Raw genomic sequence first — 12,389 nt, 5'->3', positions numbered from 1 at the left:
ATATACCCTGATGTAGAGTTTCTTATGAATCAGTTGTTTTTGTAAGGGAATACTATAGGCATATACACTCACGCATTTGGAGGGATAAGCATTTTACTTTCTGTTTGTATACAGTAGGTTTTAGTAATAACTTTGAACCTATTAACACGTTTTCAGATATATTTAAATCAAGTATTTAGTATAAAAGTGTGCTATTATTTTTAGTAATATTTATTCAACACGCCTTCTTTCTTCTTCCAGAACTGGGGCTTAAGTCTAGTAAGCGGATCAGTGATCTTGGAGTCAGAAGATGTAGGTTCTGACCTTGGCTCTGCTGTGGACTTGAGCGACCTTTACACTCTGCCCAACGGCAGCCCCTCTGTACAAGGGGCTCATCCTATCGGAGGCTTTCAGCAGGGGACCTAGGACACTGGTCAATAAGGGATGACTTTCCCTTCTCATTTATTTTTCTTTTCCTCCTGTCTCCTTGCCTGACTCCCTGCTTAGTCAAGTCTGATATTTTCTGGGAGAGTTCTAATGATATCAGTGACGGCCCTTTATGCTCCATAAAGAGTTCACATGAGTGGGTGGCTTCAAATCAATTGCAGAATTAGAAGGAAAATGACAGAGACTCCGTAGTTCTTACCAACCATGAAGGCATTGATGAAAAATGTGAGGTTAGCTATAAGCCTACTGAGAGAATCTTAACTGGATAATGCTTTGAGTTCAATTAAAATCACTGTTTCAACCATTCTCTAAGACTAGGATTAGACCCTATATTTTATTTTAAAAAATGAAAGAATAAACAATTTTGTTTTTCCCATTTGTAAACATTGAAATCCATTTAGTCTTTGATCCAAGGTGTTCCCTAGTACTAGAAATTTTAAGTAAGGTCAGAAAATCCATTTGCAGGAAATTATATGTAAAACATCAGTTTTAGTTTCCAAAGGGTTACGTTAGGTTTGGGGTAAGCTCATTTGCTATTCTACCTTTTGATTAAAATGAAAATTGACTTTCATTTTATAAATCCTACAGATCCTTATTTTTATTTAAACTATTACCCCCAAAGACAACAACAACAAATGCCACTTTCCTAGGCTACTAAGAACCAGAGGAGAAGCATCCTGGGTGCGTTTCCAGATGTCTGTTAGACCGTTGAATTTTCATCCATATTTAACAAATGCCATTATTCAGTTTCATGAGGTTACTGTGTCACAATGTCTGTGTTAGAACTTTATTTTCAGAGGTTCCTTTAAATGGGCAGAAATCACGGCATGTTGGATTGATTTAGTCTCTTTCATCCATCCACTGGGTTAGTTTGTGGCTCAAAACTCTTTCTGAGATGTAGGACACTTAAAATTTAGGATTTCTCAGCACTGCAGCAGAATCTTAAGCCAGAAAAGTCCCCTTCTCTTCAGCCCTCCTTCCCCTGGCTGGCTTTCTGTTAAAAGTGGGTTCTTCTACTGTGTCCCTAGGTAGCAGTCTCAGCTCTGCCTGTGTGGGATCCCTTACCAGATGGCCCTCTTAATAAATGCCTTGCTTTTCCCCACCCTCACTTTCTTGATCCAAATGTGAAATGCCAGCAAATAAATAAGAACATTGTACTCTGATGAGTTCTCTTGAGACGGAGGAAAGCCCTGGGGAGGGGAAGCTAGAGACTGCTTTTCTTTTTGCTGGACAGCTCCTAATTACTGGCCAGTAGGTAGAAGACACCGTTTAGACAATAGAGAATTTAAAGGTAAAGAAAGAGAGAGATAGAACAAATTCTCCATCTTATTCCAAATGCCTTTGCTAACAGCAAAGTACACTGGGATCGTTGGGGTCCGTTTGAAATATTCTGCGTGATCTTTGCACGGGGACCACAGACGTTGGACTCGGGGTAGGTGATGGCTGTGTGCGGATTTTCACCGCCAGACTCAGAGTGCAACAGAAATGGGTGGGTAATGAGAGCAGAGCAGCCAGTTCTTTAATTGAATTAAAAGCTGGGTGACATCAATGCAGACACCTGTCCAATTACAGACAGGCCAAGGTGTTTACCGTTGCTGTACAAGCGGTTCGAAGATGACAGAAATCTTTCCGCCCACAGATTAACATAATGAAGGAGAACAGATTACAGTGGATGCCAGCCAAACACCTAGGTTGGCAGCTGAGGGTGGGGTGGAGGAGGGGGGAGGAGTGTGCTCAAGGATGTAAATAGACACAGAGTCACTTTTTCTTCTCCAAAACGTGTTGGGCTTTGAAAAGGATGCCATTTTGTCTTGTGTCCCAGGCTCGGTTTCCAGGCCGAGCATTTATACTTGTCTGCATTGAGTCAGAGTTAATCATAAAAATCTCAGTGTCAAAGCCGACTCCTCTGTTGTGTCCCTGCATCTCAGCATACAGTTTCATTAGAGGCACAAAAGCTTGCACAGCTGGTGTCAGCTCCACAATGATTTTCTCTTAGGTAGTCAGGCCACCTCCAATTATTAATATTTCTCTTGCGCTCCTTTGAAACTCGAGGTTAGAGCACGGGAAACCAAGTGTTGGAAATAATCATCTATCAGTCAAAAGAAACAGTGTCTGTTCCTTTGCTAGCTCCCTGGAAAGGGTAGGACGGGAGTGAGCATCTCTTATCGTGAGGCAGACAGCTGAGTGAGCTAAGAGGATGAAAGGTCTTTATGTTTTGGGCAAACATCAAGGGTCCACCTTTGGTAAACCATCGTAATAACTGCTGGAAAATAGGACAAGTAAAGAAGCAAAAGGTCATACCCTCTGCATTCAAGGAGCTCCCAAAATCGTTGCGAGGGGCGCGATTCTCGAGGAGAAGCCTCTTCCCCTCTGCTAGGCAGAAATCCTCAGAGCACACAGTTTGGAACCTAACGCACTAGGGCTCTTCGATTTCCTCCTGTGATGTGCTGCCACCCCTTAAATCACGTTCCTGCCCCTGCTCTTTCGGCTTGGGCTTTCTGCACCCGCCGAGGTCCACAGGACTGCAATTCAAAGGGACTATACTCACTTTACTTCAAACTCCCTTGGTGTGGCCCATCAGGATTTCTCAATGTTAAGCATTAATGCAAAATGCATTATCGCTTAGCAGTGAGAGTTCTGGTCGGGCTGGTGCCAATGATTTTAATCCGGATACCCACACTCCTGTGTTTCATGGGATCCTAACACTTTTAAGACATCAATAATGCTTCCTTTATGCTTATGGAATGTGTTTTCAGCTCACCCTCTTCCATTATCAAAAGAGACTGGCAGGTTTCCTGACATGGTTGGGACCATTTTCTGATTTCACAGAGTTTTGCGGCTGAAAGGGAATTGGAGAGGTCATCTGGCCTGCCTCGAGGTAGGAACAGTCTCAAATTCAAAGGGTAAAAAGACTCCTCTGTGACGTCTGCCAGAGAAAAGGGGCTCATATCCAAACCAATCTTAAAAGTTTTCACTTCTTTATTTTAAACATCCTAAGGATCATCAAGGAGACGACCCCATTTTACCTTATTGGGTTTTCTGTGGACACAGGATACAGTGTATGTGCCATATTTTTCTCTCTGGGATTCCTTTATAAATATGTCACTCTGTACGTTTTTCAGTATTCTTTTAAGTAGAATACTGAAATATACTTTCAATGATTATCCCTTTTTTCTCTTTGCCTTTAATCAAATATAGATCCCCTATCATCTTGGACTGGAAGCCATGGATCTTATAAATGCCCTTGTCCACTTGACATGTATGCAAGCATTTTGCTTTATGTATTTAATGTGTGTATTATCGTTATCATCAGGGTCCTTCTAGCTCTAATATTTTCTTCGATTAGAAACCTTGTAAAGATCAGCTGTGGTCTATAGCACCTTTCCCAGAAGCATATAGAAGGAAAGTTGATAAATAACTGTTTGGTACTGATATGCTGTCATAGGAGTACCACTTTTTCTTCTGGAGAGTATATAATCTAAGTCTGACTCTGACACTTAAAGGAAGACCATTTGGCCAATCACTCAATGGTCTCTAGGGATCTATCCAAGAAAGAAAGGCTACCTTGCCTAGTCTTGGGGAGAATATGTTTATTTTTTGGTGATAGCAGAACTTTTTATAAGCATTAACTTTAATCCATCCTGGTAAACGCTCCATACTGAGAAGCAAAAGAGAGAAACCGCATGTCTCAGGCAATAGGATGACTTGATCGTTATGCTGATTTAGTGAGGACCACCTGGTTGACCAGCCCCTTCTACCCCAACCTCAGTGTAACCTGACAAGAGGAGAGAAAATGCTCAATCATTACACTGCTCTTCTTACTGAAGTCGATGATACTAACCCGTATTTAGGGGAAATTATTCCAATGGTTTGACAAACTTTGTCTCTGAGACACAACATTATAAGCAAGATCCCCACTGCACATAGGAAAGAAAGGCCACCTCAGACTCAGAAAGTACGGCACGTTGTTTGAAAATGTGACTTACAAACCACCCCAAACTTTCTACCTGCGATTCGAAGTTGGCAAGAGCCCAAACATCAGCTTTTTCTTCTCCTCCTTTTCTGTTTTCTATTTTGCAGCTCTCATTTCTCAGTGTTTATTATTATTGTTTCACCTGCCTGGAGATAGGAAATGTGAGCACTTTGATAAATGGCCTGAAAGATGATCCGGTTTCTCTCCAGCATCTTTCTTTCAGAATATTGGGATTTTTCTATGAAATACAATTTGGTAAACTTCTCTACCAAAGCACAAACTGAAGAATGCAAGTTTGCTGAGAGGAATAGTGCCTGTTTCTTAAGGTCCTTAAGGTTAAAGGGGGGAAGAAATTAGCACAGGAGTTTCATGAGAAACCTATACACACAAAGTGCCTCATTTAATGAAGGCAAGAAAGGTTAAACACCAAAGACCGTTTAGTGAATGTGAACTCAGTATCTGGGTTGACATGATCCTTCTTAAAGTCTCCACTAATAACCTTCTTGTTAAGTTGGTGTAATAGTCACAATTCCAACATTGCGCTTCAGCTATGATTTGGAAAGAAAGAATGTCTCAGGGAAGGTATTTTGTAACACAGTGGAACTGCTTTTTATGTTTCCCAATGATAATTATCTGGATGTATGACGCACCTTCATGCTAAAGATTGCAGAGCATCAAACTGTATACAGCCACTGCGCCTTTTGTGACACAATATATCTGTGCCCCAGCTAGGTCAGGGCCACCTACGAGAGGCAATGCCACCTAGGTTTTTAGGTGATGAACAAAGGAAACATTTCATGTCCCAACATATTTTCCTTGCTCACTGTAGGATTAAAAATTTTATTTTCTGGGGGCCGATTCATTACTTGTTAATATGGCATTATACTAATTCAGACATGCAACTCATCTTATTTAGACTTGCAGTATTGACAGATTTGAACTTGGCGATAGGAAAGACGTGACAAATGCCAAAGATTTTCAGAGGATAAAATGGCGGGGATATATCTCACAAGGACACGTTAGTTTTGAACCCGGAATTTAGGGATCATGACGGAGGTATTAAGAAATGGGAAAAATGGTAGTGTGTATATGTTAATCCCAGTCTCCTAATTTATCCCTCCCTCCGCTTCACCTCTGGTAGCCATAAGTTTGTTTTCTACATCTGTGACTCTATTTCTGTTTTGTAAATAAGTTCATTTGTACCATTTTCTAGATCCCACGTGTAAGTGATACCATGTGATATTACTCTTTTTCCGTCTGAGTGACTTCACTTAATATGATAATCTCTAGGTCCATCCACGATTAACATATACACACTACTATGTATAAAATAGATAACTAGTAAGGACCTACTGTATAACAAAGGGAACTCTACTCAATATTCTGTAATAACCTATATGGGAAAAGAATCTAAAACAGAATAGATATGTGTATATGGATAACTGCTTCACTTTGCTGTGTACCTGAAACTAACACAACATTATATATCAACTCTACTCCAATAAAAATTTAAAAAAAAAAAGAAATAGGAAGAGGGAAGTTTGCAAAATAGTTTTGACTGTTGGGTCTGGATTGGGTCAGGTTGAGAGTGAAATGCTAGCTGAACATCCACGTGGGATACACGGCCTGCAGGTAGAAATGCAGAACCAGAGCTTGGAGGAGAGATGTGAAGTCTGCAGATATAAATGAGAGATGAGGCTTGATGAACTAATGAAGGCAAATGTTTAGAAGAAGTGAACTAACAAAGGCAAGTGTTCAGAAGAAGAAAGAAGCCGGAGGACCCGACCTTGTTAAAAAAAAAAAAAATTTAAGGGACTGTGAAAGGAAGATGAGTTGGTCAAGAAAAGCAAGGAGCCCTCAGTAATTTAGGAGGACTCCTTGGGAAAATTCTGTGGTCTAGACGGCAGCTGAACAAGGCAAAATCCAGTAAGCAGAGGAGAATAAGGACCGTGGAAGGGTTACTTGGTCTGGTGTGTAAGGGATCACTAGCGATCTTGACAAGATAAAAATCAATATTTAATAGTACAGTGCAGGCAGAAACTGAGTTGGAATGGTAGCATAGCTTGGGCTACCAAGGCTCTATGCTAGAGTTCTCCCCTTACACAGCTCTGCGTTGAGCATGTTATAGTCCCAAACTCATTTAATCTTGATAGTAACACTTCGAGGTGAATACTGTGGTATCCCCATCTCATATCCCCATGATACTATATTATCCCTGTGAGGCCTCTTCTTCGAGATAGATATGATCATTATCTGTTTACAGATGAGGAAACTAAGCCACAGAGGTCTGAGCAACTTGCCCAGACCCATACTACAAATCAGTAGTAGAATTGGCATCTGGACCCGAGCAATCTGGCGCGAGCATCTTTGCTCTTAACCACGACATCACTACATGATGAAGATGCATGTGTGATGCCGTAAGCTTTCCTTTAAGACTTTTAGTGGAAGGAGAAATAACCTCTTTTTAAAAAGTGAGCTCAGAATGTGGGTCATGATCTGGGAGATTCAAGAGGAAATGACAGTCACAGTGGCAGGAGTGAGGGAAAGCAGAAGGTGACAACATGAAGGCGTTTTGAAATTAGAGCTGCATTTGGCATGAGATGGTCCAACGTGTATGTGTGTTAGTTCATTGGCTTGCTGTCTTCTTTGGCCGCGGGCTAAGATGCTCGTGCCAAGTGCAGCCGAGAGGGTTGGGTAGCCCAGGGGGATGCTTGGGGGAGCTGCTAGAATAGAGACTTGCAGGCAACACTGGGAACTGAGGGCAAGTGAGAAGGGCCAGAGCAAACAAGGGCTGTGGTCTTTGCTTCATCCTGATCTTTGCTCTTTTAATATTTTATCCTTTCTCCTGGGGAAAGGCAATAGGCAAACATGTATTTTAAAATTTGTTGTTGAATGATGCAAGCTGTCATCAATGCCAGTTCATTAAAACAATCAAGGTTTACTCGATAAAGGGATACTACGAGTAAGACCATCTTTTTATAAGAACGATGACAGTCTATGTGATTAGGGATTAAAACAGCTCTAAAACCTGCAACAGAAAACAATGGTGAGCAAATACACAAATTATATTTTTGATACTTCTTTAATTCATGGGATTAACTAAATAAAGAGCCTCTGCCTTGATTATAAACACCAGTAAACAAAATGTGTTTTAGTTTCTGCAGGCACCTTAAATTGCGGAACAAATCTTACATATCCACCACCAAGTCAGGTTAATTCAACACTTCCGTGGGCAGTGCTTCTGTTTAAGACAGGTGTCTTAATTAAACAAACTAATAATTTTGCAAGAAGTACAAAAGCATAATTATTTAATTGGCTAATTGTTCAACTATGTTGATTTGCATATTTGTTAGCTGCAACGTGAATAAATAGTTTGTATACGTGTACCCTACCGTTAAAATAATGACGTAACTCTTGGGAGTAGCGTCTCCTAATGTGTGTTAATAGATGTCGCATAAGAAGGACTCTCTAGTTAAATAAGGTTGAAAAATGTGAGGTAAAAGAAAATGAGATAGTTTTGTTTCTGCAGGAGGTCTAGTATCCTGAAATGGGATGATGGCCGTCTTCACTATCAGGTACACTGGGCTCTGCTTTACGAACGACATGTGGAATCCCCCATTTCTACCGGGGAAACATCTCAGGGGCATTAGCGTCCGAGAAGCACATTTGGGAAAATGCTATTTAGAGCTGTCTTAACAATAAGCAGGTCTCTCTCTCTCTTTTTTTTTTTAATTTTTATTGGAGTATAGCTGCTTTACAACGTTGTGTTAGTTTCTACTGTGCAGTAAAGTGAATCAGCCATACGTATTCATATATCCCCTCCTTTTTTGGATTTCCTTCCCACTTAGGTCACCACAGAGCACTGAGTAAAGTTCTGTGCTATACAGTAGGTTCTCATTAGTTATCTATTTTATACATAGTATCAATAGTGTATATCTGTCCATCCCAATTCCTCCCACCCTCCACCTTTCCCCCTTGCTATCCATATGTTTGTTCTCTACGTCTGTGTCTCTATTTCTGCTTTGTAAATAAGATCGTCTATACCAGTTTTTTCAGATTCCACATATATGTGTTAATAGACGATATCTGTTTCTTTCTAAATTGTTTCTTGCTAGTCACAGCATTCTGCAATCAGCACACAGGCAGGAAAATGAAGTAAAGGAGCATATGTTTTTGTTTTCTACATCTCTGTGTCTCTACCTCCCTTTCTCTCTCTCACACACACACACACACACACACACACACACACACAATACTCTGTACAGCTTCTTCTGGTAAACATGCAAACCTCTTTTTGTCCCCTTTATTACAGGCATATTGACAGGCTTGCTACCCTTCAAAAACTATGCAGTAACCCTAGCTGCGTGCACTTTGGCTGGCTGTACCGAGAGCTCGCACGCGCTGAACGTCTCTACTCCACAAGAAGGTAAAGTAATTTCAAAGGTCTTGACTTCCACATTTCAGTCATGAATAATAAAATAGGAGAAGAGCTAAATGCTGCAAGGCCATTTGCTACAAAACCCCAACCTAATTTGATGACAAAGTGCATTGCCAGGCCATAATTGCTCCATTTTTTGGGGGGGAGCGAAAATGAATCAAACTCCATACCCTTTAATGACATGCATCTTTAATAGCTGTAATGCAGATTAATGGGCTTTTTAATTGCTGTTACATTGTTCATGCAAGAGCCTTGTCATTAATATGAAGCATCTGAAAGATTAATGAAAGCTTCCTCATTTTACTATGGCTCAGAAGTAAATCTAGAGACAGTCTGACTAAAAAGAATTGATTGTATGGCACAGTATGAAATTGAGAATCCAACGGTTGATTTCCATGGTCTCTTTTAACTGCTAAACCCCAGCGTGAGCAACAATTATTTCAGTGTGATAGAACCTCCAAAGGCCGATCGAGGCATTATTAATCACGACCTGCTTCCTTCCGCCTCAAGTCGCACTTTTGTTGTACCTGGAACTTACAAACTGTTGGCATAAATTAATGTTTCAGAAAGCATACATTTAGGAAGGCAGCGGGAAAGAGAAAATATTTTAGCACTCTAAAGCGAAAGCTTCCTCGAGCGTCAGAATGCGTCTCTTCAAGAAATAACAGCTCTCAAAACATTTAAAGCGTTGTTACTTCGTATTTCTCCCTCCTGGATGAGAGGGATTAACATATTTCTCTTACTGTCTAGTTGTAAAGTGATTCAGGAGACTTAAAACCTTGATCTTTAGGGAAAAAGAGTCTGCCAGTCTCTTTCTTTTTCACTATCCCTCCACCTCCCCTTACCCACTTCCTCTTCTTCCCCCTTCCTTCTTTTAAATCCTTAAAGCAAGTACCACTCGCACAGAAAATGCATAAAGAAAGACAATGGAGGCACTCCCCTGGCAGTTCAGTGGTTAACACTCCGCGCTCCCAGCACAGGGGGCACAGGTTCTATCCCTCCTGATCAGGGAACTAAGGTCCCACATGCCACACCAGGTGGCCAAAAAAAAAAAAAAAGAAGACAATGGGGCTCATCTGATGAAACCAGGACAGAAAACAAGAGTTTGTAAACTCCTTGTGACAATTTGTTCTTCATGCCTTGCACCTGACCTCACCAGACCACCCTCACCTGGGCTACAGCATTGGTGACCCATCTTCCGTGTTTTCTCAATGTTCTCTCCATCTTTCTTTTTGTGTCTTTGCTTCTGCTGAGGCATATATCATTATTCCCTTTTCCAGTTACTTCCACCAACTTCCATATGGCACAGATTGTCCTATATCTCACTCTTTTCTCCCCTCTGTCCATGTCTTGCCTGGTACCCTCCAAACCTACTTCACAGCTCAACCCCAGAGGGATTCCTGCTCATTCAGTTCACCATTTTCTTTCCATTATTTCAGGATTTCCCAATTTCTAGTTTTTCCTTAAATTTATTATTAATTTACTGAACGATAGGTATGTTTAGGATCCATTTCTAAAAGTTTTTTTAGTTCCTGTGACTCCAGTTCATTGACCATTACAGAAAATGAACAGGCCCCCTTTACTAAAAAAAAACCTCACATATGTTGTAATTTTCATACGTAATTAATTCTGTATCTTCTGGCTATTTCTGTGGTTACATATACGTCTTTTTATATCGATTATGAACCGCTCTCCCTAGCATTGCCTATCTTAGATCAAAAGCTCCTCAAGGGTAGGGATTCTGTCTAATTTGCTTTAAAAGGCACAGCCCAAGTAGGGATTATGGGTTAATAATACTTGTGATGAAGTAACACAAGCATCAGTAAAGCGAACCAGTGTAAATACTCCCCATCCATCATTGAGGCAAATTCTCATAAATTCAGGACAGGTATTTAGTACTGTTCCTAAAGCAATTACTGACAAGCTGCCCACGAATCAGGAACATTTCCATGCATGGGATTTCTGGCTTATTCCGTGATTTATTGGTTTGGGTGTGAAAAGTTTGAATTAGAAAAGTAAACTAAAATTAGACTCTATATATCTTTTTAATTTTTCCCACAGCACCACAAGAGGTTCAGCCACCAGTAGCCAAATCCCTTCCCAATTCTTTGTTACTCTCCTGGAATCCACCCAAGAAGGCAAATGGTATTATAACTCAGTACTCCTTATATATGGATGGGATACTAATCTATTCAGGCAATGGAGAGAACTACACAGTCACAGGTAAGACTTCTATAGGTATCAGTAAATAGTTATAGTCTATATTAAAGACTATATATTAGTATATATTGTATATACTTACAAATTAATATATATATTTCAGTATATATATTATGTAGTATATAGTATATATATTATATATTTTATATATATTTTATATATATATATATATAAAAAATAGTTATCTGAGAATGCAGTTTCGAAAGTTGGGTTACTCAGTTTTGTCTCCTGTTAAATCATTAGAATTCCATGACTTTCGTGGTTACATTACACTTACAGTGAAGTCAGAGCTGGAAAAATGGAAAAGGGCTCACGCTCGCTCCCTTCCCCCTCCCCCAAGGCTGTCTTACTGCATGTTCTCTCTACCATTGTCCCACCACTCCTTACCTGAATCCTTCTACTAATATACCTTTGCCCAGGTGCAGAGGGGGGTTTGGAAATGTATAATATCAACACAGACAGCTCAGCATATGACTCCTCTGCCTCTAACTGATCACAAGATTGAAGCTGGGACCCAGTGTGCTCCCCAGCCGTGCTCGCAGTACAGTGATGTCATTTCATTTCAGTTGATGTCATGTCAATCCAATTGAGGCGATGATGTCATTTCAAACAAATGCCACTGGCACATGAATTAACCACTTTAAAATCCTCATGAATGTGGAATAAGCTTAAGACTCAGAAGTGTCACTCAGTGTGGTTTGAATTGGAGACCATTTGGGAAGAAACATAGTATATCTGCCTAGATCATATTATAAAGTGTCATGACACTTAAGAAAAGTGAATTGTTGGAAACCTTGTGAAACACGAGGCCTGTATTATGTACGTTGTCTGGTGCCTGAATGGTGTTTACATTTGTATGGTAATAGTGGTTATATTTTTTATGATATTTTAGATATTATATGTGACTAGTAGGTGAGACATCATTAATCAAATATTGATTGATGAAAAACTGAGGCCTTAGAGAGTTTAAATTCTTCCTGAAAGGTCGTAACAGGTTAGCGTCAGAGACAGGATTAATTGTTTATGTATTCACTCCTTCACATTAATGCCAGGTACTAAGGTTGTAACAGAGAACCAGCCAGACACCGCCTCCCCTCAGCCCCTTGATGCTCATGATTTCATGGCAACACATAAAGATGCAGGAATGAGGCATATTGGCACAGGGCTATGGCATTCATCTAATTGAGTTCTCTGAATTTATATTTTTTGTATCCTCTCTAGTCTGAGAGGCCTCAAAGCACAAGAACTATTACTTCTGTATTTCATTCATCATGGTTGGATAGAATTCTGTAATACTTATTCAGTGAGGTAGGTGTTATCATTACCCCCATT

The 12,389-nt window shown here is 40.2% G+C and overlaps 1 protein-coding gene across 1 annotated transcript in view; it reads left to right on the top strand.

Annotated features, from left to right (window-relative positions):
• Window positions 1-12,389, top strand: part of USH2A (usherin) — a 784,083-nt gene that overhangs the window by 324,186 nt on the left and 447,508 nt on the right. Inside the window, exons 30-31 of the mRNA XM_019920609.2 lie at window positions 8,712-8,825; window positions 10,899-11,060. Of these exons, the coding sequence (XP_019776168.2) occupies window positions 8,712-8,825; window positions 10,899-11,060 (276 nt within the window). The remainder of the gene's footprint in view (window positions 1-8,711; window positions 8,826-10,898; window positions 11,061-12,389) is intronic.

Source organism: Tursiops truncatus, chromosome 1, assembly GCF_011762595.2.
Source record: "Tursiops truncatus isolate mTurTru1 chromosome 1, mTurTru1.mat.Y, whole genome shotgun sequence".
Taxonomy (NCBI): domain Eukaryota; kingdom Metazoa; phylum Chordata; class Mammalia; order Artiodactyla; family Delphinidae; genus Tursiops; species Tursiops truncatus.
The sequence above is the reverse complement of the archived record's forward strand: the minus strand, read 5'-3'. Positions and strand labels throughout refer to the sequence as shown.